Source organism: Pelodiscus sinensis, chromosome 5 (assembly GCF_049634645.1).
Source record: "Pelodiscus sinensis isolate JC-2024 chromosome 5, ASM4963464v1, whole genome shotgun sequence".
Lineage (NCBI taxonomy): Eukaryota > Metazoa > Chordata > Testudines > Trionychidae > Pelodiscus > Pelodiscus sinensis.
In genome coordinates, this window is record NC_134715.1 from 132,156,946 (window position 1) to 132,182,673 (window position 25,728).

The 25,728-nt window shown below is 47.5% G+C and overlaps 1 protein-coding gene across 5 annotated transcripts in view; it reads left to right on the forward strand.

Annotated features, from left to right (window-relative positions):
• The window catches only part of EXOC6B (exocyst complex component 6B), a 468,167-nt gene extending 443,850 nt beyond the window's left edge, over positions 1 to 24,317 (forward strand). For 2 of the 5 annotated variants that reach the window (XM_075931045.1, XM_075931048.1), the window contains 3 exons: positions 12,366 to 12,478; positions 14,783 to 14,794; positions 18,038 to 24,317. In XM_075931045.1, the coding sequence (XP_075787160.1) occupies positions 12,366 to 12,478; positions 14,783 to 14,794; positions 18,038 to 18,164 (252 nt within the window). In that variant the 3' untranslated portion in view covers positions 18,165 to 24,317. Of the gene's footprint in view, positions 1 to 12,365; positions 12,479 to 14,782; positions 14,795 to 18,037 lie in introns of those variants that run through there. The other 3 variants (XM_075931047.1, XM_075931049.1, XR_012904467.1) reach the window with 2 other exon arrangements.
• The last annotated feature ends 1,411 nt before the right edge of the window (positions 24,318 to 25,728 follow it).

Genomic DNA, 25,728 nt, shown 5'->3' on the forward strand with positions numbered 1-25,728 from the left:
ATGCACTGAAAATGTTGAGGCACTGTGGGAGTAGGCTTCATAAAAGTTTGGATGAAAGGCTGGCCTGACTGAAGTCAAAGATAACCTCTCTTTGCTTTCAGTGAGACCAGATTTTCACTCTCTTCTTTTTCACAAGTAAATAGACTAACCCCACATTCCTGGTGCCTTTTCTTCTTAGTACTAATAGTGTCCAAACTCACAATCCCTCGTGCAAGAAACAAGTTTTTATCTCAAAAGATTTTCCCAGTAGGAATAATTGAAAAGTCACCAAAATAAATTATTTTACTCGGCTATGGCGGCTGATGTTGGACACTCTTAGGGCTTTGCTACATTACAAAATTGTGTTTTGCTTACAACTGATGCAGCTGGAAACGAGGAGGAGCATATTGTAGCTGCTAGGCATAGACGTGGACAAAAAACAACAATCAGCACTGGTTCGGCTGTGCTTGAGGTAAAATGAAGCATTTTATAGAATCATAGAATACTAGGACTGGAAGAGACCTCGAGAGGTCATAGAGTCCAGTCCCCTGCCCTCATGACTGGACCCAGTATTGTCTAGACCATTCCTGATAGACATTTACCTAATCTACTCTTAAATCTCTCCAGAGATGGGGATTTCACAACCTCCCTAGGTAATTTATTCCAGTGTTTAACCACCCTGACCGTTAGGAATTTTTTCCTAATGTCCAACCTAAACCTCCCTTGCTGCAGTTTAAGCCCATTGCTTCTTGTTCTATCCTCAGAGGCCAGGAAGAACAATTTTTCTTCCTCCTCTCTGTGTCACCCTTTTAGATACCTGAAAACTGTTGTCATGTCCCCTCTCAATCTTCTCTTTTCCAAACTAAGCAAACCCAATTCTTTCTGTCTTCTTTCATAGGTCGTGTTCTCTAGACCTTTAATCATTCTTGTTGCTCTTCTCTGGACCCTCTCCAATTTCTCCATCTTTCTTGAAATGTGGTGCCCAGAACTGGACATAATACTCCGAGACCTAACCAGCGCAGAGTAGAGCAGAAGAATGACTTCTCGTGTCTTGCTCACAACACTCCTGTTAATGCATGCTAGAATCATGTTTGCTTTTTTTGCAACAGCGTCACACTGTTGACTCATATTTAACTTGTGGTCCACTATAACCCCTAGATCCCTTTCTGCAGGACTCCTTCCTAGACAGTCGCTTCCCATTCTGTATGTGTGAAATGGATTGTTCCTTCCTAAGTGGAGCACTTTGCATTTGTCCTTATTAAACTTGTCCTGTTTACCTCAGACCATTTCTCCAATTTCTTCACACAGTGGACTATCCATCAAGGGAGCTCCTTGCCAGAGGATGTTGTAAAGGTCAAGATTACAACAGGGTTCAAAAAAAAGAAGATAAGCTCATGGAGGACAGGTCCATCAATGGATAGGCAGGAATGGTGGTTGTAGCCTCCGTCAGAAGCTAGGAATAGGTGACGAAATGGATTGCTTCATGATTGCCTGTTCGTTGTCGTTGTCTCTGGGGGCATCTGGCATTGGCCACTGGGCTAGATGGACCTTTAGGCTGACCCAGCCTGGCTGTTGGCATGGTATCATCCATTGATAAGCAAGGATTATTCTTTTTAGTGCGAACAAGGCCTTGCGTGGCTGTTCTAAAGCTCCCTTTGAAAGGCTTCTGACCATGCTCTGGGTGGGGTTTGATGACAGGATGGTAAGAAGGCAAGTTCTGTATTTCAACTAGAACCTACACTGTTGCTATCACCAATGGAGCTGCGCCACAGGTAGCAAGGGTGGGCAATTTTAAGATGACCTCAGTATAGAATAGACCAACTTAGGAAGGTCTTGAGGCAGCCTGAAGACTACAAAAAAAACTATTATTATGGAGACAGCAGCAAGCAAAAGGCTGCTCGTCCTCTTTGATAGGAACAGACAGACTCAAGTGGAGCCACCTGACAATTCATTCTAGCCAAAGACATGTGTGACTTGTGGGTTGCTTGAACGGAAGGGGATGAGAAGACGATATACTGCAACTCTTTAGAGCTGGCAACTATTCAAGCTGCAGGTTTCGACTCTGACGGTATAGAGAAGACTTCTGTTATCTGACTAGTCTTTCTTGAAGGCGAAGAGCAGGAAACGGGGCTGGAATATGACCCTAGTAAGTAGAAGACCCTGATACTGTTCAGCAAACCCTTGGCTAACACACTCTTCTTGTACAGCTGTTTCTTTCTGCTCATCCGTTCACTCACCGAGTCCTTCCTTCTAAACAAAACCCAATTCTGAGGCAAGATTGCAGCGACTTGTTATTGGTGCTAGGTCTTGCTCTTCCAGGAAACCCTGTCTCTTACTTGAAGATGCATCAAGTTAACTATCATTCCTGTGGTTCATCTTGATCTAAGAAATCCAGGATACCTGTGCTTAACTTGGTTTAAAGGGCGTGCCCGTTAATGGACTTTGTTCATCCTTATCTTTCCATCCTATTGCATTGCTGTGTGTGTGTGTGTCCAGTCCAGTCCAGTCCAGTAGTGGTTTGTGTGTCTCTGAGAGGCTTGTCAGGGAATCCTGTTTCAGGGGACAACTTGCAGATGGACTTAACTATGGTGCACGATTTCTGAGCACCATGGAAAAGTCAGCAAACTCCTAATAGAGCATAAGCCCGAATCTCTTTCTGCCCGTGTGCTTGGCAGGGCAGTAGGGGTATGGAAACTAGAATTCCCTTATTTAGACTTGATTGAAGGGGGGAATTATTTCCTGCTTTATTGTCCATTTCCTCTCCTCATGAGTGGTTGACACATTTAAACTTTGCATCCGTGTTGGCAAAGGCGCTTCTTTTCCAGCCATCTCAGTGGCCTTGCTGCTTACTCTGCGGAAAAAAACCCAACCTCTTGGTGGTTTATAGCCTTCATTTATTTGTAGCTTTATATATTTGGTTTTTACTCTCTTAAGGGCCTCAGGGTGACACTGATGGAGCTGGAAGGAAGTGAGGTGTCATCTTCAGGGGTATTTTTTCTACCACCCTGTAACTGAAAATCCATGAGATGGCACCTCTATGCTGTGAGGATGGGCATTATAATAAAGCGGCTAATTTCTTTATATTTGATTGCACGTTCTGCCATGCAGCGAACCTAGAGACAAGGTATATCTCACACTTTCAGCTCTGTCCGTGGGGAAATGATCTTTGTGGCTGAGGCCTAGAATCCTAGAGCTGGAAGAGACCTCAGGAGATCATCAAGTCCAGCCCCCTGCCCAAGGCAGGACCAACCTCAACTAAATCAACCCAGCCAGGGCTTTGTCAAGCCGAGACTTAAACACCTCTAGGGATGGAGATTCCACCCCCTTCCACCACTCTTCCACAACATCCTTATATCTATTTACTGAGATGTCTTCCATGCAGTAAGACTGATACTCTCCGGTCAATGCCGCCTACTCTTATTCTGGTGGAGTACCAGAGTTGATCGGAGAGCTTTCAGAGGTTGATTTCTCACGTCTACACAGACATGATAAATCGACTGCCAGTGGATCGATCACTGCAGCATTGATCCACAGTGTAGAGGAGACAAGCCCTCAGGAATCCCATCTCTGGAACTCCTTCCTGGAGCACATCCCCCTAAAGGCTCTTTGTAGACAGTGCAGGGCCTTTCCGTGCAGATGATTTTTCACCTTGATTTTTCCACCACATCTCCAATCCCCATTGAGATGGCCATCAGACCCATCCTTAGTGTGGTTGTAGAGGGTGTACAGTGCTCCAAGGTTGGCATGAACTGGGTGGAATCCGTGCGGGTCAGAGTCACTAGTGAGACACAATGCACATGTTCTTGCTACAGCTGTGCTGCCGGTGAGTTTTAAAAGGACCTGATCCTTTCTCAGATCCTAACTTTCCAGAAGGATTTAAATTACTATCCACTTCCACCTGTAGCACGTTTCCAGGGACAGAGAGCTTCCCTCGCTCCACAGTGTGCCGTCTCCCCAGTGCCTCAGGTGAACAGTCACGGATCATCTTGCACGTAGCACGGGGGACGTGTGCTGTGTTCTGACTGCAATTAGTGCAGTTTAGTAGCATAATGGGAAATGCGCCTCTTTTTTTTTTTCTTCCTTTTTTTTCCCCCCACCCCTGGGTGTGTGCGTGCTGTCGAGTTTGATTTATGGACTTGAAAAGTAGACTCTTTGGTTTAAAGAATTAATGGAATTTGCATATTTTATTGTGGAATTTCCCCCAGAAGGCACATACTGCACTCTGTGAGCAGTGGGGCTGCATGAATGTCTGTGTGCAAAACTCCCCCCTCCTCCCCACTTTAACTTTCAGATTTAACTGCAGAGGTGAAAAGTTTAAACAGTAAAACCAATAAAACTGCATTTATGTGACAGATAAATCGGCTTGGGACAGCTTGCCCGTAGCTGGGAGACTTCCTACTGCAGGCCTCACTCCCTCATCTGCTCGGGAATACAAAACACACCACCTTACGGCAAAGTTGTGCCACTGTACAAACACTGCAGATGCCTTCAGACTGGGCCATGTAAAGAAGCTGGAGTCCAGAGGTGCCACCCATGTACCCACAAGCCTGCCGATCTGGTAACATGGATGTGGATAAACAGCTGTAAAATATGCAGATTATCCGTCACTGTCACAATTCGGCTCTTGGCTGTATTGATCGCTGGAGACCGAGACCTAGCAATGGCATTTGCATGCATACAGGGTGTTTTTTTATTTATTGTTTTAAAATCCTCTGGTCATGGTCCCTAAGTGATAGGTACAAGTGGAGACGTCTAAATTACACAACTGAATTGCACAACTGAACGGCAGAACACAACTCTCCTTGCAGTATCATCTGAAATCCCGCTGCTGCATCTTCCAGCAAAAGCCATAAGTGAATCAGTCTTGCAAAGTGTCTGGAAGGTTAACCACACCAGTGGGAAGAAGGTATCTTCCCTGAATCTCACTATCGTTCGTTCCCAGCTGCTGGCAAACAGAGGTTAGGAAAACCATCCCTGCCCTCCTGGCTAATAGCAATTAATGGACCTATGCTCCGTGAACTTATCTAGATCTTTTTGAACCTTGATACAGTCTTGGTCTTCACAACATCCTCTGGCAAGGAGTTCCACAGGTTGACTGCGTGTTGTGTAAAGAAAAACTTCCTTTGGTTTGTTGTAAACCAGCTACGTAGTGATTTCATTTGGTGGCCCCTATTTCTTCTGTAGTGTAAGTTATTTAGGACTCAAATGGGAACGTGTAATAGTTCCATACCAGCACTTTGAACTGAATCCTGAGTCAAAGTTGTGGCCAGCGCAAACTACCTGCCGTGTCTTATGCCCCTGGCAAGACATGCCAGTAAGTAAGCAGCTAGCTAGTGAAGTCTGAGAACAGTTTTCACTTTTGCAGCCCCATGCAGAGAGCCCTGCAGAAATGCCCCAGGATGAGGTAAAGTTCAGCACCCTAAAAGGAAACTCCTCTTCGGACTTAGGGGAAAAGAAGACTCTTGGCTTGTGCGCTGTCATGGCCCTTCAAGAGGAGATGGTCTCAGCCGGACTGCCTCCGCTGCTGGGGAAGATGGGCTGTGTGACCCAATAAGGCCTGTGGGGGACCATACGGAGGACGCCTGGGTGGGGGGGCCGAGGAGGAAGGAGTCCAGGGACGGAAGCGAGTCCTGGGGGGTGTTGCTCACCGACAGCAGGGAGCAGCGCCCGGGGACGCTATAGAACGAGAGAACCCGGGAAGGGCTAAAAGCTGCCCAGCCCCAGGAATAGGGCTTGTGGGAGGGAGTGGGATTGTGCTTGGATTAGCACGCAGGCTGCTGGATGCCTGAGCCAAGGGCGGGGGAAGGCGTGGAGCTGTGGGCCAATGGGTCTGTAGCTGGTAAAAGACTGAATTAATAAGATCCCATGGGGGGAATCGTAAGGATTGCGAACTTAGAGCCAGTACGTGCACACAATGCTGGAGGGAACCGAGGGAGGTGCCTGCAGGGCCATCCCAGGCCACAAGGGGTATTCCGGGGGTGGCCCCATCCGTATGCACCTTGACAAAAAGCAAGGGACCAGCATCACGCCTGTCTCCTTGGGACATTTCCCTCCGCTCTCCTCACCTCTGTCTTGCCAGGACTGGGTCTTAGCCAGCCAGTCCATCCAGGTCCCAGGCACAGGAAGACACTGGGAAAGCAGATACTGCACTTCATCTTGGAAAAAGATGAAGACTAAATACGTGTTCCAGACGTGTTCCTTTCCAGACGAAATACGTGTTCCCTGCAGGAGGCTCCAGCTTCAACCAGCCATGACTTGGAAGCCCAACTCTGCCTTTTCAACTTCCCTTCCACTCCGGTCCCCCTCCTTTCTTCCCTTACATTTAAAAATGAGTCTCCAAACCAATGTGCTGTTGAAAAGAACACACTGTGCCGATGAAACTCCCCTTTCTGGGCGTCTAGCCAAGCGCAAACTTTCCCAAGTCCATTGTGTGCCGAATACGCCTCATGCTCATGTCGCCTCCACCCTCAGACGGCTCCACTGGCTGTCCAGTGTTACAGCCTTCAGAGGAAAAATATCCCCCTTGATTTTAACACCTCGCCCCGCTCTTGTTGTAGTGTAGCGTACACACCGTGGGCTAGGTAGCGTTCTCGTCTGGTGGCTTCAGTGGAGATACTTCGGCTTTACACCTGTGCCACCGAGGTGGGGATTGTGTGTGTCTCTCCGGCCACACCTGCCTCCGCTGCGGGACATGCCGTTTGGAAAGAGCTCCTTCCACTCCTCACTCTCCAACTCCCTTCAGATCTCCTCTGAAACCTTAGCCTCTGCATTGCTGCTTTTCTCTCCTTCCACTTGGGGACTTTATTTAAACTCGGTGCATGTCACAGCCTGGCCACGTGGAGGGCCTGGAGACGCACTTTATATGGAAGTAAAGCTGTGCTGGTGTGTGAGTGAGAGCCTTAGCAAACTAGTGTGTTCCTATGTCTGCGTCAGGAGATATTCCAGTCCAGTACTGTATATACATCTGATTTCCTGGCAGGCTCAACAAACCTGCAGAGAAGATTCTGAGCCCGTTATTCTGCAAATGTGTGAAACGAGAATGTGAAGCCATATTTAAGCAGTTGTCTCTTTAAGGCTTTTGAGCGTTTCTCTTTGGAAAAACTCCTGCAGTTGATGTTGAACTTCAGTTGGCCGCTACCACAATGCACTGGCGCTGATCTGCTGCACAATGGCGTATAGAATTGAGAGACGGAATAGACCTCTAAGGTCCTGTCTAATCCGTCCCACCCCCCGCCTGCGAGGGATTCTTCCCCACAGTCTCTTTTCTTTGCTGTGACCTACATAGTCCAAAAGAATCTTGTTGCACATTTTTGTTTTGTACCTTGAGGTCCTCATGGAGCCAAATCCTCTGTTTTGTGTGTGTGATGGGATGTGGTGTTAAACAGCACTGGAGCCCAGAGGAAAACCATGGAGATGGAGGCACAATGGGCTCTCTATGGTCCTGATTTACTTCAGGACGTTAACTGCTAGATAAAATAGCGGGGCTGTCCTTTTCATGGGATCTCCAGTGGCTATAAGGGTGGTGAAACCACAGGAGGGCAAGTGGGTGTAGAGTTTGCCATCTCTCCTCAAAGGAAAAAATAAAAAGTGGTGATGAAAGGTAAAAGAAGGGAGGAGAAATGATGCGTCCAAAACTTTCCTATTTAACCAGCGCTGTAACGTTCATAGGAGTAGGATAATGGTAAAACTTTTCTGTGGATGGGATTTCAACCCAGATCATGAGCACCGGTCTTCCATGTCTGCTGCGCACTTGTGTGACCACTCCAATGCCGCCCCGCTGATTAGCAGAGCACCCACAGCTAGGTTGTGTGTTTCTACTGGTGGTGCACATTCACACATTCCTCAGTGCACCTAAAAATTATTCCACACATGGAAGGAAAAAATCTGCTCAGGGATGGAAAAGATTAGGAGGAACATTGATGAGTACCCTGCTCTTTCCCTATTGGGAAGAGGTTCCTGTTGGATCTCAGCTAAATGAAAGGAAGGCTTCCCGTGTGGAAAAGGGGCTCCTAATATGAAAAAAGAGGTTGAGAATCTATGCAGTAGGTCAGGTTACCAATGTTGTAAATTTAGGATTCACTGGTATGGTGTTCTGACAGGTCTCCTCTGCCGACAGTGAGGACAAACGTTTGGCTGTGTGCGTTTTTGTGTGCTCCCTCAGTATATCATGCCAGCTCTGCGCAGGTAGCTAGCATGATAGACTTCGCTAGAGCCCCCAAAGACCACAAACTCAGATAAGATACAAAGCCGCCTGAGTCAGATTTTTTGTCCAACAAAGTACATTCATAGTCGGCGGTAGCCAGATGGCTTCCCACCCCCCACGTATGTGTACCTGGGACAGTGGACGCGGCTCAATCAATAGTATGGATTTCACTATTGCCCCCAGGCTGGCCAAAGAGTTAAGTCGAGGTGCCCTAACGTTTATAGACTGAGACAAACAATATCTGATACACTCCATGTGTATCATCTTACGCAGTGATGACACGTTTGGTACCTCCCCTGATGCTTTCCTCCAAAGTGTTGCTATTCGTTACCTGTGGTTCTGCTTTCACTCTTGTTGTTTCAGACTATTGTATCATGTCCTCAGCTGGCTGTCCTTGTATTGTCTTGGTGGAATGTATTTACATAACGTATGTGCTGTTAGCAGTGCTAGTACTAGAGAGACACTGACTTGCCGGCAAACATCTGCTTTTGACACAGCCTATTACTCGTAGTCGAACTCTTGCTTACTTTGGTTCAGGCGCCTAGCTCTTTATTTCTCCTACAGGCTACTTCAGTGTCCTGTGAAGTGAAACAATGCAAAGGAAATTAGGGGTTGGTCTTGAAATCGTGAATAAATTTCCCTTGCTAGAACATGGTTTTCCCTCCAACGTATAGTTCCGTGAATCGGGGCAGTTAATTAAATAAAATCCTTTAAACATACATAACATGGAGTCTTTCGTGTCCCAGGATTCCAACGTGTGGCATGAAACGTCGGTCGTGAAGGCTTCATTGAAATGCAGCCACTTAACCAAAAATGAATTTTTCTTCTCCCTTTTAAATTCATTTTACTGAATTCATTTTTAAAAAATCAACACCGCTTGTTGCAGTTACTCCAGCAGGCTTGAGTGATGTGGTCTTCCGATATACAACGTGCATTAGCATATTTTTGGATGTGCTGTCACGATGATTGTCATTTTGGCCGAAGCTGGGGCGTAAAAGGCACGTCTGATCCTAGTTCTGCTTAATTAACACCCTCCCTGCAGCCAAAAGTTATGAGTTTAAAAGTGCAGCATGGGAAAGAGAAACTTCAGCAGCTTTGTGTCTGAGGCTGGAGCTAGATGCCTTTCAGAAGCCTTGACGTCCATAGCGGACAAACAGCATTGTCAAGTAGGACTGCAATAGATAATCAAATTATGACCACGAACAATGTGGAACTCAGTGTCAAGTAGGTGAACTTGAATGTCGGGTATTGGAACAACACAGCACATGCCTCCAAGGTGGGAGGGTGAAAGATCCCAGGTGTCTTTGATTAGTCGCTGGTCTTTGGAGAGCTGGGAGGAAAGTTTGAATGAATTCCTTTGAAGAAAGTTTCTGAGAGAAACTATTCGTTTAGCATGACGGTTTCCTCACCCAGGCTCAAGGTTAACAGGGGCTTTGTTGACAGTGGGCGGCCATCAGATTTTAGAGGGAACGCCCGACCCAGTGAAAGTATGGGCATGGCACATGCATATGTTGATTTTATGGCCGCGTGAAATGGTTCGGGCCAGAATGTCCCACCTTGCACTTTTGTCCAGTACTTTAGAACCAAGATTCCCAGACATCTGTGAAACCATCTGTCTTCACTTCCTGGAACTGCCAGGACATTTCACCCCGTAACAGAACGACTGGAAAGCACCTGCGCAAACCAGTCCGGTTTGGTAGACACGTTGTGCTTGGCTAACATCTGAACTTCTGAGCACCTGTCTTCTACCCACTTCACAGCTCTGAGTAGAGGAGACATTTGGAACACTTCAAACCCTCTGTAATAGAGCCGGGTGACATTTTGGGGATAGTTTAGTCACTGAAAAATGCAGTTTGAGTTGAACCAAAATTATTTTCAGGCTCCAGGTTCAGGTTTCCAGGTTCAGAAAATGGCAACAAAAATGAGGAGGGGTTTGGAATGTGTCCCATGTGAAGAGAGATTAAAAAGACTGGGACTTTTCATCGTAGAAAAGAGGAGAGCAAAGGGGGGGATAGGATAGAGTTCGATAAAATCATGAGTGGTGTGGAGAAAGTGAACAAGAAAAAGTTATTTACTTATTCCCACAGTATAGGAACTAGGGGCCACCAAATGAAGTTAATGGGTAGCAGGTTTAAAACGAATAAAAGAAAGTTCTTCACACAGCATGTAGTCAACCTGTGGAACTCCTTGCCAGAGGAGGTTGTGAAGACTAGGACTATAATAGAGTTTAAAGAGAAGCTAGATAATTTCATGGAGGTTAGGTCCATAAAAGGCTATTAGCCAGGGGATAAAATGGTGTCCTTGGCCTCTGTTTGTCAGAGGCTGGGGAGGGATGGCAGGAGACAAATCGCTTGATCATTGTCTTCGGTCCACCCTCTCTGGGGCACCTGGTGCTGGCCACTGTCGGCAGACAGGCTACTGGGCTAGATGGACCTTTGGTCTGACCCAGTACGGCCGTTCTTATGTATGTTCTTAAGAGGCAGCAGGTTTAAAACAAACAAAAGGAATTTTTTCTTCTGTGTTAGCCCCCCAGCTCTCTGGCTGGAGGGAATGGAGCCTAGGAGCGATCAATGCAGCAGCCAGCTTGCCCCTGGGGTGAGGGGTTGTTCCAGGGGCTGGGCAGTGCGCAGACAGATACAAAGCGGGGGGCGAGTGGGAGGGGCAAAGGCGTGCATGGGCAACAGGGAAAGTGCCTCTGAAAGTGTCTCTTCCCATAATGTGAGAACTAGGGGTCATCAAATGAAATGAATAGGTAGCAGGTTTAAAGCAAACCAAAGGAAGTTTTTCCTCACTCAGCGCACAGTCAACCTGTGGAACTCCTTGCCAGAGGATGTGGTGAGGTCCAGGACTTTAACAGGGTTCAAAAAAGAACTAGATAAATTCATGGAGATTAGGTTCATCAATACTTATTAGCCAGGATGGGTAGGAATGGTGACTCTCGCCTCTGTCTAGAAGTGGGAGACAGGGGAGGGATCACATGAGAATTACCTGTGGAATTCCCTCCCTTTGGGGCACCGGCATTGGCAGACAGGCTCCTGGGCTAGATGAACCTTTGGCTTGACCCAGTCTGGCCGTTCTTATGTTCTTATTTGCAAACTTAACCCAATGTTTTTGGCTGGGAGGGGGGGATTTTAAGGCTCAGTAAACCAGCTGTGTGCATGCCCATCGGTCCCATTGGTGACTTTCCACCCATTGGTTGGGGAGCTGGCCTGGGGATGTGGGAAACCCAGGTTTGAATCCCCACAACCCTCAGGTTTCCTATAGATGCTGTTCCGCTTTGTATAAACGTAACTATTCCCTGGGCCAACGAGAGAGGACAATGCAAACGGCTCGCTAGCCCGCCGCGCAGTTCTGCGTGAGTTTGAGAGCTCTGTCTCTAACCATCTGCAGTCGGCCCAATGAAAGATACTACGTCCCTCATCGGGTCTTTCTCCAGCCTGGTGATTAAGGCACTGGGGTGGACAGTTGGAGAGGTGGCTTCAAATTCCTCCTCTGAATCCAGGAGCAAAGAGTTGAATCCACATCTCCTACCTCACAGGTGAGTGCCTTAATCGCCACTGGCGGCAGACAGGACGCACGGTGGACCTTTGGTCTGACCCAGTGTGGCCATTCTTAGCCCATAGAGCCCACAGGTATGACAGGCAGACCGTTTGCTGACCCCGTCAATTTGCAGACAAATTCCAAGCATTTTCAGATCTAAATATTTTCCCTGACTTCTCAGTTTGCTGGATGAACGGCAAAACCAGGAATTTACCTCGCTCTATGCTGTAGTGATCGTGGCTGGAAATACCCTTCTTGGCAAAGTTCAAATGAAACTTCCGGTAACGTAGTTGAAGGGAGGAACTTGATATGACTTTAACATCTGTATATAGATGGTCTTGTGACTCTGGTAGCAGACACTGGGTTTCAGTTCCTGGCTCTGCCACCTGCTCTCTGTGCGTGTGTGACCAAGTCCGCTAACCTCTGTGTGCCTCAGTTTTCTCTATGTAAAATGGAGGTAGCGCTTACCAGACTTGCCCGGGGTGCTGTGAAGCTAGGTGAACTCGTATTTGAAAAGCATTTTTGAAAGCCTTCTCCAGGTGATCATGCCGTCCTGATTCCCTGGGTAGCTCTTTTAAGTGGCCCTTCTGATCTTAAAATATCCATATAAAACATGGGGCGGGGGTTGTTTGTGTGTTTGCAGCTTCTCGATCTGTTCATCCAGTGGGACTGGTCAACTTACTTGGCTGACTACGGGCAGCCCACCTGCAAATATCTCCGTGTGAACCCGACGACAGCCCTTATCCTGCTGGAAAAGTGAGTACGGTTCGAGACGTTCTTTTGATGGTTTCAACTCCTGTCCTTGCTTCCCCGAGCAAGGGGGTTCCCAGCAATGCATTTCATTATTCACACTGCCTAAGCTGCGCTGATCTCTGGGAAGCTAGGAATTGCTTGCTAGCACGCATGCCTATGTTCAGAGTCGGCCTTTTTTGCACCCTGGTAGGTACAGTGGAAGAGTCTGTTACAGCCAATCCCTCTTTCTCATGCTAACTGGAACTGCATTCTAGGTATCCCCGAGCCTTGAAGCAATTTCAATTCCAGATAAGTTTTACACCAATATTTTTAAAATTGGGACGTGCAGTCTGCTTTACTTTGAATAGCGTTTCCATATAGTTCACGAGCAGCTTTCCTTGTATAGATGTGTGTTGGATGTGGGCACCAGAAGTAGTCGTATCCATCCATACCGTTTAGGCCAGGGGTGGCAATAGTTTTTGCAGCGGGGCCACTTAATGAATTTTGGTACATGGTCATGGGCTGGCTCCACCTCTGGAAGGGGCAGGGTCCGGCCAAAAGGGGCAGGGCTGAAAACTAGCCTCCCCTCAGAGTTTTCTGGTGCCACAGGCTTGGAATTAAAAACACAGCAGAGGGCTCCTGGCCCCGCTGCTACCACATTTCCTGGCAGCCACCCAGCGTTGCACAGATTTTAAAAGGGCTTCCGGCTCTGGTAGTGCCGTGTCTAAGCTATGAACCATTTAAATAAGATCCTGTTGCCTGAGCCACCACCTGGCATGGGCAGTGGGATATAAATCAAAAGCAGCCAGATGCCATCCACGGGCCGGATCAAAGTGTTAGATGGGCCGCATCCGGCCCCCGGGCCGCATCTTGCCCAGCCTTGGTTTAGGCTTTCACAGCTTTGCATTCGAGTTGTTACTGGGCTGCAGAAGCCTGGTAGGGAAGCTTTGAGCACTTCACAGTAGGGATTCTGAGATCTCTGCTATGAGAGCGCTCCAGGTGGCCATGCCTTAACGTTAGTCTTTAAAAGACAACGATGATCCTTCCAGAGGTTTGGGCCACCATTAAGAGAAAGCAACATTGGCTTCCACCCGTCGTCACACTGTCCTTGTGCAGCCAGCAAGGCACACCGGTTACTTAGCCCCTCTTGCAGCTCACCCAGAATACGCCCATTAAAACCAATCCTGCTGCCTCCCCTCAGCACCTTTTGAAAATCACAGTGTTGAAAATGGCTGGTTTCAGACATCAGAGTTCACGTTCAGCTTAAGTGCCGTGGTGCTGTTTTGTAATACCCCCCAAGATCGTCAAAGGCTTCCTTAGTGTTGCTGCATCTTTCGCAAGGTCCTTCAGCTAGTCACCAGCAATCCTCAAAAAAAAAAAAAATGCAACCTGCCATCTTATGGGTGCGAGTAGCTAATCGCCCACAGAAGGGCCCCACAAAGGCCTTGTATCTGTAAAATGGGGTTTAATTAAAGTATGTAATGCCCGTTTAGCATCTGAAGCACTGTGCATAAAGACTGAGTGTTATTGATGGCATGGTAATAACCGTCTGCAGAAAGGGCCTGGTTCACACTGTGGCGACGGCAGTGTCCTAGCAAGGTGTAGCGTACCCCAGGCCAAGTGAAAGCTGCATAAATTAAGTGGCCGAAGTTGATAGGGAGGAATCCACTTCTTGGTCCAGCGGAAGTTAGTGTGCCTAGCTCAACACCCATAGGTGTTGAGGGAGGAGAGCTCCTTCCACTCGTACTTACACCACCTTGCCCGTGCTGCTATTCCATCTGTGGAGCATTTGCCCATCCGCCCTCCATCTCGAGTATTTGTTTAAAAAAGCCACCATAAATAATCCCGCCAGTGTCCCAAGACCTGCCTCATTTTCATCTAGTCGGCGTGAGCTTCCCGCGCCCAGTGGTTTTGCCAGACCTGCCCTGGTGCATCCGCTAGCTTGACACATGCCTCAGCTGAGTGATTGGGATGTTCACGCTGGCATTCAGGCGCTCAGCTCAGCAGCCTCATTCCCATCCCCCATCAAACTCTAGGCACCCTGAGGATTCCGTATAGATCATTGTGCTGAATCCATCTCACACCACGACTTCCACTGGCTGCCATAGCGTATACGCTCTCAATGGCTCGTGAGGTGTTCCACCCAGAACTCCAGTCATTGGCTTTACGCATGTACCTTTTCCCTCCTCCCCCAGACATCGAGACCAGAATCCCAGTTACCCATACGTAACTAGCTGTGCCAACCGGACAACATGAGTCTGATCTGCTGGTTAATTTTTTAACTTCTTTTCATGATTATCTCTTTTCCTAATCACACCTCTTTCACAGGATATCACGCGTGTAAGTATGCTGCTCATTTGGGCTTTTCCATTCACCTTGCACTAAATCCTGTGTTGTTTGATTTCAACGGAGCACTAAACAATCTAAAATGCAAGCGCTCTTTGAAACTGTTCGCCCCATAACATTATGGTCTCAAATGCACTAAATACAACTAAAAGAGGAGCTTTTACTGTGTTGCTTTGTTATAGATTAATTTCAACAGACGTTGGCTCAGTCTGAAGTGGTATTGGCTGAGGTGGAGACCAAGCTTAACTCTCCTTTGTTTTTGTAAATAACTGTTGTGGTAGCATCTCAAGGCCTCATGATGCTAGATTCTGTGCAGACGCATAACTAAAGGGACCGTCCTTACTCAAAAGAGTTTTTTTAAGTTTTGGGTTTTTGGGGTTTTTTTTTTTTTTTTTTGCTTGATAGAGTAGCACCCTCAACCAAAATTCTCTATGCGTGATTTGGCTTTCCATCTGTTATAGGGCCAGGAATTTCTTGCAGGCTGGTATTGAAATAGAATTGACCCGTGAATTCAGCGATCTCCCAAGAACACTGATGCCTAACCACATGGGACTGAGTGAAAAACACATAGTTAAGACCAAATTCTTCCCTCCGTACTGGCGTCCTCCCCAAATGTGATTGGGAGCTTATAATACATAGTTAAAATACAGAAGTTGGCCCTCAGACCTTTATGGAAAGGTTTAAAGAAAAGAGGGTGATTAGATTTTTTGCTCAGATAGAGACGAAATTACTTTGCATGCATGGGTTAGTAGGAATCACGTCGTTTACACAAGCCCATGTGCTTCAGTTTATGGATTCAAATCTATGTCCAGAGGAAAGAAATCCAGCCACACACGAGTGGTAGCACAGGCGCCCAGTTTAAATAAGCCTTGCTGCCCACAATGTTTTGAGTGCAGATAAAACTGCCAAAGGAATGCACAGATGTTTTTAAAAAATCATTACAATGCTGCTTTGTCACTTTTGGAAGTAAGGAGCACCATGGCAAAGCAGAATAGCTTGATCTTGCATCAGCAATGGCTGCACGTCATCCACAGGTCCCAGGATACTGTTACACAGCTGCTGGAATCGGAGCTAATTGCATTATCAACCAGACATCCAAGACTCCAATTCTGCAATTGACATCAGTCGGAATCTGCGTAGACTCACGGGTCTGTTGGCCCTGTACTGAGGGCAGGATTAAAACCTCTATTATCCTATCAAAGAGTAATCCCATCTCAACCATCCCCCAAAAGGGCATCTTTTCTTTCTCTGGCATACCTGCGTAGACACCCTGTCGGGCAGTACATTGAAGTAATAGTCTTCCAGAGGCCTGGATTCTTCCATAGTTAAGAGCAATACACTGTTGTAATTCCGGGTGGTCCCGCGCCTGGACTATGCAAGACTTTCGCTTCCCTCCAGTTTCTGTAATTTACTTAAATCGTTAAGGAAATCATTCCCTTTCGCATCCAGCTTTTCAGGAAGTTTGGATCCAGCCCCAAACGTTAACAGCTCGGGCTGATCTGTCTCCGTCACAGCAATCAGTGTGTTCACAATGTCAATGAACACAATAGTTGTATCCATAATACTCATTGTGCCCATGATCGAGCAGGTGGGGTCTGTTTCCAGTTACTCCGAGCCCCCTTGGACGCTTTGAAGATGCTCGGTGTTAATAGATATGCTAATGGCTATTTTAAATAACACTTCATAGTGTCACGCTTGAACTCTGGAGCATTAAAAATGTCTCCTGTCGCACTTAGCAACACTCACCTCTCCCGTCATGTGCGCACTTCCTCGTTAATGGCATGGTACTTCCACCAATCACATGCTCTTCAGATATGCACGATCACATTTGTTTTGCTGTGTCAAATCCTCACCAGCTCCACACTTAAGAAGGGGCTCCAACTGTAAGCCCCTGTCTTCAGGCACTTAAAACTTAGCACATAATTGTCTTTTGGAGTAAAGGGTGGCATTATCCTTGTCACTCATAACAAGCTTGGGGGTGTGTGTGAAAGTTTCGAATTCCACTTGGCTTTGTTTTGTGAGATCGGAGCATGAAAAAATAGTGGGTGTTAGGTGTTTGAAAAGGTTTGTTTTGTGCTTCGATAAGTCAAAAGCCTCTAATTCAGAAAGTTGCAAACTTTCCGGGCACTAATATATCACTGTTTCTCCCTTTGGGTGCTCCAAACTAGATACCTCCCTCCATACTGAGGCAGGTAAATAGGAGTTTAACATCTCTGAAAATGAGATTACTTGTCCCTAATTTTAAGGCATCAGAATCTGAAAATACCTGGAATCTCTCCAAGGACAATTACCTTTGGCCTGATTTGAAAAGAAGTATTGCCACGAAGGGTGTTACTGTAAACCAGTGGTGGCTTCTTGAGGCCAGTAGGCCAGAGGTTAGTCCGATGTCTAGTCCCCTGCGTATGTACAAAGGACCTCGGGTGGGTTTGTACTCACACGGCTACGCTTGTTTATTTAGCACACTAGCTCAGTCTGAATTAGTGCAGCTACATCTCTTCTAGCTGGAAATGACATCTCTGGTTCCTGCCCTGCTTTGAACCCAGTATATTACGACCTCCACCTGCTGTTGTAAATGGGCTTGGAGTGACGCTTTGTGTCAACCTTGCTTGCCTACTTCAGCTATAGTGTTGTACGCTATATCCATGTGCCTAGACCGTGTGTAGCTAACGCATTGACCACATCACAAGGCACGGCGCCCTCTACATGTGCGTAGACAGGCATGCATGTATCTGAACCACTGCAAATGTAACTGCATCTGATTCACTTTCGGACCCTCTGTTATCATCTCCTTCTCTCTTTGGCAAAACAGATCAAAGCGAGGGAAGGGGAGCTAGATGGCTTCAGGATCCATGGACCTAGACCGTGTTTTGGCATTAAAGGGACCCCATAAATAAACATTCTGCAGTGATTTTGTGACTGCCTAGTTTAAAGAATAAATCTGGAGATAGTTTTGTACAATGTAATGCCCGTGCACAGTATTGGGCGCTGGCTTTGTACGTCCTTGTTTGCCCCCAGGCCATAGAAGCCAGAGGAAAGACCACCTAGTTCTATCTCTCAGGCAATAAAAAAAAGTTCTCTCACCAAGGAGGTATCGATACAAACTACCATATGAGCAACGCTGTCGTTGAAAGCGGAGGGCAAGGCAGACTGGGTTCAGTAGGAGGTTTTCTGAGGTAGGGTGCCTCGGAGTGATTTATGGGGCAAAGTAACCTGATTGGTTGTTTCCATTCTGCGCAGGATGAAAGACGCCAGCCGAAAGAACAACGTCTTTGCGCAGTTCCGGAAGAACGAGAGAGACAAACAGAAGCTGATAGACACTGTGGCTAAGCAACTTCGGAGTCTGATCAACAGCCACCATTTGTGAGCGTTGTCAGCTGCTTGGGATGGGCGTTGGGGATTTCAGGACTGTGCTAATTTCTGCACAGAAGCCTCCCTGCACCTGGATCTGGGATTCTTGTTTAAAGAGAATATATGTATTTTTGTATTCCCGTGTATAGTACTCACGGAACCTGCCCTTATGGGAAAATGTGGATAGGGAAATAATCAAGTGGTGATCTCGCGGCATTGTTTGAACTGCTGCAGTGAAAGGGGATGTCCTCCTCTCACACTCTAAACTCCTATTTTCAGGGGTTTATAAGTCGACCGGAAAGCTGCAACTTGAAAGAAAAGCTCGGGCCCAGATGCGCTTTTTTTAACCAAAGTCAGAGAATCCTTTTGACTTTTCTTTTGTTAAGTTATTCAAGTGGTGAAAAAAATAGTATGGGAGCGTGGTGGTTTCCAATGCTTTTCCTCCCTTCCTGTAGCTCAGACATGCCTTTTCATATGGAAAGAGCCCAGCTTGTGAGCTGCCGAATGCAGATTAGCGTATTGGGTATAGTTAGGCAGCGCGTGCACAGAAATGCCAATCCATTCCTTTTGTGGTGTTGACGTGCATGCTAACTTCATGCTTAGTTTGCAGACTCCCGGCAGGAGAAGTTCACTAACCAGATCCATCCGGGCTGTAATTGGACCTGCTGAGCAGGACTGTACGCCGTAATCTGGAATAATTCGTTAGGAGCTGCTGCTGTCTTTTTGCAAAGACACTGTCCTGGAGGAGCGCGAGAGTGACAGCGTCATCAGATGGGTTAGCGCGAGAGTCACGCAATAATTCTGCTTCAGCGTTGTGCCTGTGGTGCCGGTTTGGCCTGGGGTGGTGGTGGTGTGATTCTGCCTCATCCAGGATGGAAATGAACACTCCGCAAAGAGGCAGGCAGACGCCGTGCCGACGCCGTGCCACAATTTTGCCTTTCTCTGCAACTCCATGCGACTTGGTCTTCTCTCTTCCCCCTTCCCGAATGTCCGGAGGGACGGCCCAGTGACGCTAGTGTCAGTGCTCCTCACAACCTTGCAGGCCGCAAGGCATTGCTGTTCGCCGAACTCTGGCAGAGAACTGAACGGACTTATGAACACTCCCGCGTCACAGGGAACTCCAGAGCACTCCACCGAACATTGAAGCTCGAATAGCCACTTGGTAAAAAGTGCCTAAGGGCCAGAATCTCCTCTGTGGTCTGTAGCAAGTGTCTGTTCTATAGTCTGTTCTGTAGTCCCTCCTCCTCTGCATAAGACTCCCAAAGAAGCCAACTGGAGTGCTTATGTACAGAATGTATGCTGGTAATGCCCTTACCTTGTATTTACCCACTAGACTGTAACTGTTCTGGGGGGAGATGTATCTAGTGGATCCCTCTTCAATATCAAATCCAGATGCAAAAATATTCTACTGTTAGTCCCATTTCTGTGGGAGCAGGCATGTCATGCTTCATATTTGCCTATAACTACTAGCATTGCAGGGAGCCATTCACATTCCTAATGTGTACATATCCACAAAAGTAACGCTGCTTCGACCCTGAAATATGCGTCTTTTTTTTTTTACGCATCGGTTTGAGCCGGGGTTGTTTTTATTGCCCCCGGCAATTATTTGTTTGAAGCAGCCAATGCACCTTTTCTAGCAATTGGGGAGAGATTTCGGTTTGTCCCTTTCACCCTCGAATCTTCGCATTCCTGTGCAAGGTGAGGGATGGCTCTCTGGGCCACGTTCGGCCTTGCTCTGTTTGGCCACGCAGGTGCCTGGAGGGTTGCTTCTGCATTTCCTGGCTGCTGTGCTGGTACCACTATCCAACACGTATAGAAGCACAGGGTGGACAAGGAGGTTATCTTGCATTTGTCTTTCGTAAGGGCAATTTTTTTCCCCAATGCTCCTCAGCGATGCATTTCTTATAAGGGTACGTGTTACTTGCACCTGCGTGTCGATAGCCACGTTTGTAAGCCGTGACCCTGTGCCACTGGCTACATCAGTGTGATGGGATAAGTATGCAGGGTCTTTTTATACTGGGGAGGGCTGTATATTGGCATTTTCCTTGTATTTCCTTTTGGAAAACCCCTTTCAGAGCACAGGTTTTGAAGGATGGTGAACGCGACATGAAATTAGTAATTGACACGGATGGAAAGGGATCGGCAAGCCAAAGAACTGCTCTGCTAACGAAGGCTTTCCTCAACACCGGGGGCAACTGGGTCACTTCCCTGTTTAGGCTCTGCGCTAATTCTGAAATGCTCCTGTTTTGTCATGCTCCAGACTGGCGGCGAAGGGTTCAGTACTCTGCCCTGGGCTTTTTTTTTTTTACCTTTCGACACACACATTTGTACCATGCCCAACGAGAGTGTGAAAGTGAAGCCGTCCAACCCAGCTTTTTCTGTGCCGGGAAGATGTCGCATGCAGTAGGTTCACCTGACTTGAGAGAACCAGATGAGTGTTCTGAACCCACCCCACTTGCAAAGTCTGGATTCGTGGGTTGCAGCAGCTAGACGGACGCTGCTAACTCCAGGGGGAAGAATCTGCAATCTCTGTTTCCAGGGGAGAATTCACCGGCTTCTGGGCCAGTGAAAACTCCTCTTAACTGAGCTCCTGAAAAAGGGAAGCCGCAACACGGCTGTGAAAATCTAGTGGAAGGGCCAGAAGACCTGGTTTCTCAGTAGACACCGGAAGTGTCACCAGCTGCATCACCAGTCACAGTTCCCAGTAATCAGTATCAAAGACAAAGGGACAAACACATTTGCATTCGGCCGGGAAGAGGGACGCTTCTCTGATGCAGGAGCGCGGGGAGAGGCGGTGATGTGCTGAGAATCACATACGCATCAGATGCAAGATAAACGTGCTGCATTAAAATGAATGTATAGTTTTAAAAAAAAAAAACATCCAAACCCCACGGCGGGCCAATGCTGAAAAAATGAGGAGTCCACAAGGCACTTAAGGGCCATAAATAGTTGTGAGCACTTTAAAACCCTTTTGGAAGCAAGCTGCTGCAGCTGCTGGCAATGGTATAAATGAGCATCAGAAGCATGACCTATAAGGCGCTCTGGCAGTTCCAGTGTTTTATTAGGAGGAGGACAGACTGTCAAATACAGTTTTGAATCGCGTTTGTCAGCCGCTGGTTTTGCTGCGGGTGGTGATTTTTTTTTCTTCACTCCTTGTTAAATAATAGAAATGGGATGGGGAGACACACCCGCACATGTATCACTCGGGCTGTTTGCTAGAGGAGAGTTATCATGCCCAAGTAGGTGTCAGCAGAGCAAAGTTGTGAGCTGTTAAAGGCATGTTTCAGGCTTTACCTTCAGAGGTATTCCATATAGTGAGGTTCCACTGGGCGCCCTAATTAATATAAAAGAACAAAGTAAACAGAATCCCTGAGACAAACCTTTCCGCCGTGACCCCAGGCAACAGCAAACCTACCGGGACCGGCCGCTCAACTCTGTCCTGCCTCCACCAAGCTCAATTTAAAGAGGAGCAAAGTGGCCTGCCGAGCTTTAATTTCCTAGCTCTTTAAGCTCTGCTTGGAGACGCCATGTGAAACGCCTGGACCAGCATCACGTGACCTGGCTCCGGCATTGAGGATTTTCTGCTAGGAAAGCAGCCTCTGCCAAGTTGGAGATGCAGAGAGTCTCTGATTTCGGGAGGTCAAACTCCTAACCACAAGTCACTTAACGGGGATGAAAAATGGAATTTTGGTGCTCTGTTCCTAATTAACGTTTTGTTCCAAGAGACGCAGTCCCATCCCTTCAAAATGAAATGAATCTTTTAAACAGATTGCTTTAAAAGCTTTGGAAGATGTTTAAAATCTCCTCTAACTCTTACTAATGATTTGTATCTTCTGATACGGATGGTAGTGCTTAGGAGGGAAAGTTTATTATAAAGCTGCAAAACGGGGGCAGGAGCAGAACCCCCCACTCCAATAGACCTGTGCCCCTCCCCAAACAATGCTGCTATTAATGTACTCATGTACATAGATGACCATCCCTTCATTTTTTTAAATAGTCACACTAGAAAAATGCTTTTGTTGGGTCCCCCCCCCTGCAAAAATATCTAAGCACTAATTGATAGTTCCGCTGCCTGAGAAGTACCCGGGTGTCGTCTTTGTAAACTTAGGTGACACACTTCTGACCGCCTATGCATTGGGAAGAGGTTTTATGGTTTCTTTAATGCACTAACTTACAGGCAAACTGCGCTGGTGCGTCAGGAGAAGTGTGTGTGTTCATTCCCTAGTGCTGGAGTTCGTCACAAAAGCTCTGAGCAGTTTTGCACTTTGAGTATCTGACCACAGTTGTGTTCTCCAGGGGGAAAGTTGTCCGTTTCATTGTTCAATGTTTGTTTGCTTGTTAAAAACGAGACTGTCCACGTAGATATGGAAATGACTGGGCTGGCAAATGTCAGATCTTCTAGGTTGGACATTTTTGTCCAGTTCTAAAACTGTTCGTGAGACACTACGAGAAGCATTCCAAGTGATGCTTCAGTGGAGGCATTACGAGTGCTGCCAAAGACTCCGTGCATGGATGGATGTGTGGGTGGGAGGGCATGGTACCCCATCCAAAATCTGCTAGCATGGATCAGTAATCTTGGCCTTCAGCAACTCTGTTCTCTTTCCGATGGTTCAGTTGGAATGAGCTGTCAGCAACAAATCAGAATTTGGTTTCCCGTCCCAAGGCAAAGCCGTTCTAAGTGCAACACAATTTATCTCTGCTCCAGACTTAATTGCAGGGAAAATGAGCAAGCGACGGTGAAGAGGCAATGGGACTTAGTTTTCACCTCCCAAAAATGCCGATTAAAGGAGGTGAGGGGAATTCCTTTTCTCAAGCAGTGACCAGTTCTACCACATTTATTTCAACTTTGCCATTCTCTCTAAATCGTTTCTTGCCTAGCTTCAGAATTCCCCTTAAGACATTACCTGGCTTTTTCTAGTTGGTTCCAATGTTAGAACTTGCCAGAAGATTCTGCAATAGAGAAACAACCTCATTTTCCATGTATCCCACCCATGGGCTGGGCCCATATACTTCGACATGCACCTGATGAAAGAAGAAGATCCAATTACCCTCAATGTCAGGAACCAGTTTCTACATGCCCGTGGGGCACCAGATAACGCCTTTGCGACGGGCTGTAAATTCTGTGTTTGGGCGGCAAAGGGAACGGTTTCGTAACACACCCTTTAAGTGAACATCTAATCAATGAGCTCAAGGTGGGAAGGACGCTTCCTATTGCAAACTCTGAGCTGCTTCCATGGGGTTTGTTGGTTCACAGGAACGATTCTGTGGATGTCTGTATTGGTGTGTACAGGGGGTGAAGTCCCTCCCCCCGGAATATGAAACTAAAGGATTGGCTCTGTTTCTGCCCCCCATCTGTTTCATAGGGAGGTTGCTGTTGTGGCTTGTTTTTTCGCCGACCCCTCCCATTCATGGCCTTGAATGTTGGGTTCCAACATGGTTGTGAAGAGTCACGTTTGCTGGCGTGACGCGGATTGCAACTGTAATCCACATACGGTGTGGTCAGCTTGGTCTTAGCTAGTGATGGATCCAGTTGGGTTTAATCCCAAGGAGCTGAGATGGTGCGTTTGTCACAGCTGTCCATTTGGCCCTGTCTTTACCCTTGTTGGCACATGGATCTGATTTTCCTTTACAAAAAGGCCCCTTTAAAAGCTGCCACAAGAGCATAAAGGGGCCACAGCGTAACTGAGAATCAAACCTCTTGTCTCTACCCCTGCCGTCCGCCGGCTCTGACTTGAAAGAGAAAGCCCTGCAGACGCTGCTGTGCTTAGTGAGCTCCTGCTTCTCCTTCATCAGGAACTACATCTGCACTGACTTGCTTTCTAACTTTGATTTTTACCTCCCACGCACCCTCCCGGGTCCACTGGCTGCTTGGATTGCCTTTCCGGGAAGGGGGGTGAGAGGAGAGGGTTATTTTCTACCCCAATGTGGTGAAACCAGCTTTTTTTGCACAATAAGGGGAATATTTAGGAAATTAGGTTTAACTTTAAAGGGAAGGTTTTATTTTTTCTCCTTCAAACTCACTAGCGGAGCTACTGATTAAAAATGGACTGCATGGTTTACAGATTAAAATGCATTAGAAATTAGCATGTTGATTTTCAACTGTACATTTATCCTCTTGTAACTTCTATTAAATAATACAGCCTATACATCTGGTTACCCCCGTGGTGCAGTTCTGTGTCCCCTTTCCTTTGGTTTCAAGGCAACTGACTGCATGAATGGTGAGTGACTGTCATACCGAGAGCTTCGTGGAGAGGGCCAAATGGCCGGACTGGGAACATGAGGATGGACGATGGCTCGCTTTGACGTAGGGCAAGCGTTTCTCAGACTAGGGTCCACAAGGGAACTCTAGGGGATCTGTGGGCCCCACTGAGCAACTCTTTCTGGTCCTTCCAATGGCTTCTACACGCGAGGGAGCAGATGTTCAACGTGATGCAGGAGACTGGCAGAGTTACCAGCCATCGAGTTTTCAAGAAACAGCCCCAGGTTCCCATCTAAAGGCAGGCTTCCTACCTGCTCTAGCTCCGCACAGCTCCCAGAAGTAGCCACCGGATCCCTCTGGCCCCTAGGTGCACTGCCATGCCCAAGTGTCGGCTATGCAGCTCCCATTGGCAAAGAACCATGACCAATGGGAGCCGTGGGGGGGTGGGGGACCTGCAGGTGTGATAGCAACATTCAATTAAATTAAATTTTGTAATTAAATTAATGGAGATTGCCTATCTCTTAGAACTGGAAGGGACCTTGAAAGGTCATGGAGTCCAGTCCCCTGCCTTCACAGCAGGACCAAGTACCATCCCTGATAATTTTTGCTCTAAATGGCCTCCTCAAGGATTGAACTCACAACCCTGGGTTTACCAGGCCAATGCTCAGACCACTGAGCTTCCCCTCCCAGAGCCAGTGCCACCCACTCCCAAATACTCTAGCTGCCTGCCCAGCCCACAGCTGCGACCTACACCCAAGCCCCTCATCTGTGACCCCACACAGCCTGCACCCTTAGCTGGAGCCCTCAGCCCCTTCCCACATGCCAACTTCTTGCCCCAGCCCCGTGAAATTAAGTGAGGGTGGGACAGGGCGAACAAGAGAGGGGTGTGTAGTGACAAGGGGCGGAGCCGCAAAGAGAGGGGGTGGGGTCTCTGTGAAGGGTGGGGCAGGAGGTTCCCAAAAATGCTTAACTCACATGGGCATCCGGGAGTTGCTGAACTTTGAAAGCTGCTGTCCTCGAGGTTGGCTTCCATTTTCTCCCTCCTCTTCAGTGTGTAGTGAGGCTCCTGCGGGAGGCCATAGGGAGATCAGACTTGCAGAATCATCCGCATCCTGGTGAAATGCTCATTATGGGCTGTTGGCTCGCTGGCCGAGTAACTAGCTATGGTTGCTCTACGGATGACCAAGTTCTGAGTGAACCCCCCACCCCCAGAGACGACTGAGTTGAGACCAAGGGGAGATGTTTGGAGGAGCTTGCGGGCTTGGACTTACAAGTACATATTCACCTGGGCCTTCTGAGTCCAGCTTAGCCTCCGAACCACTGGTCCGTCCTTCCTTGGACAACATTCAGATCACTCCTATGGCATAGCCTGGCCCAAGGG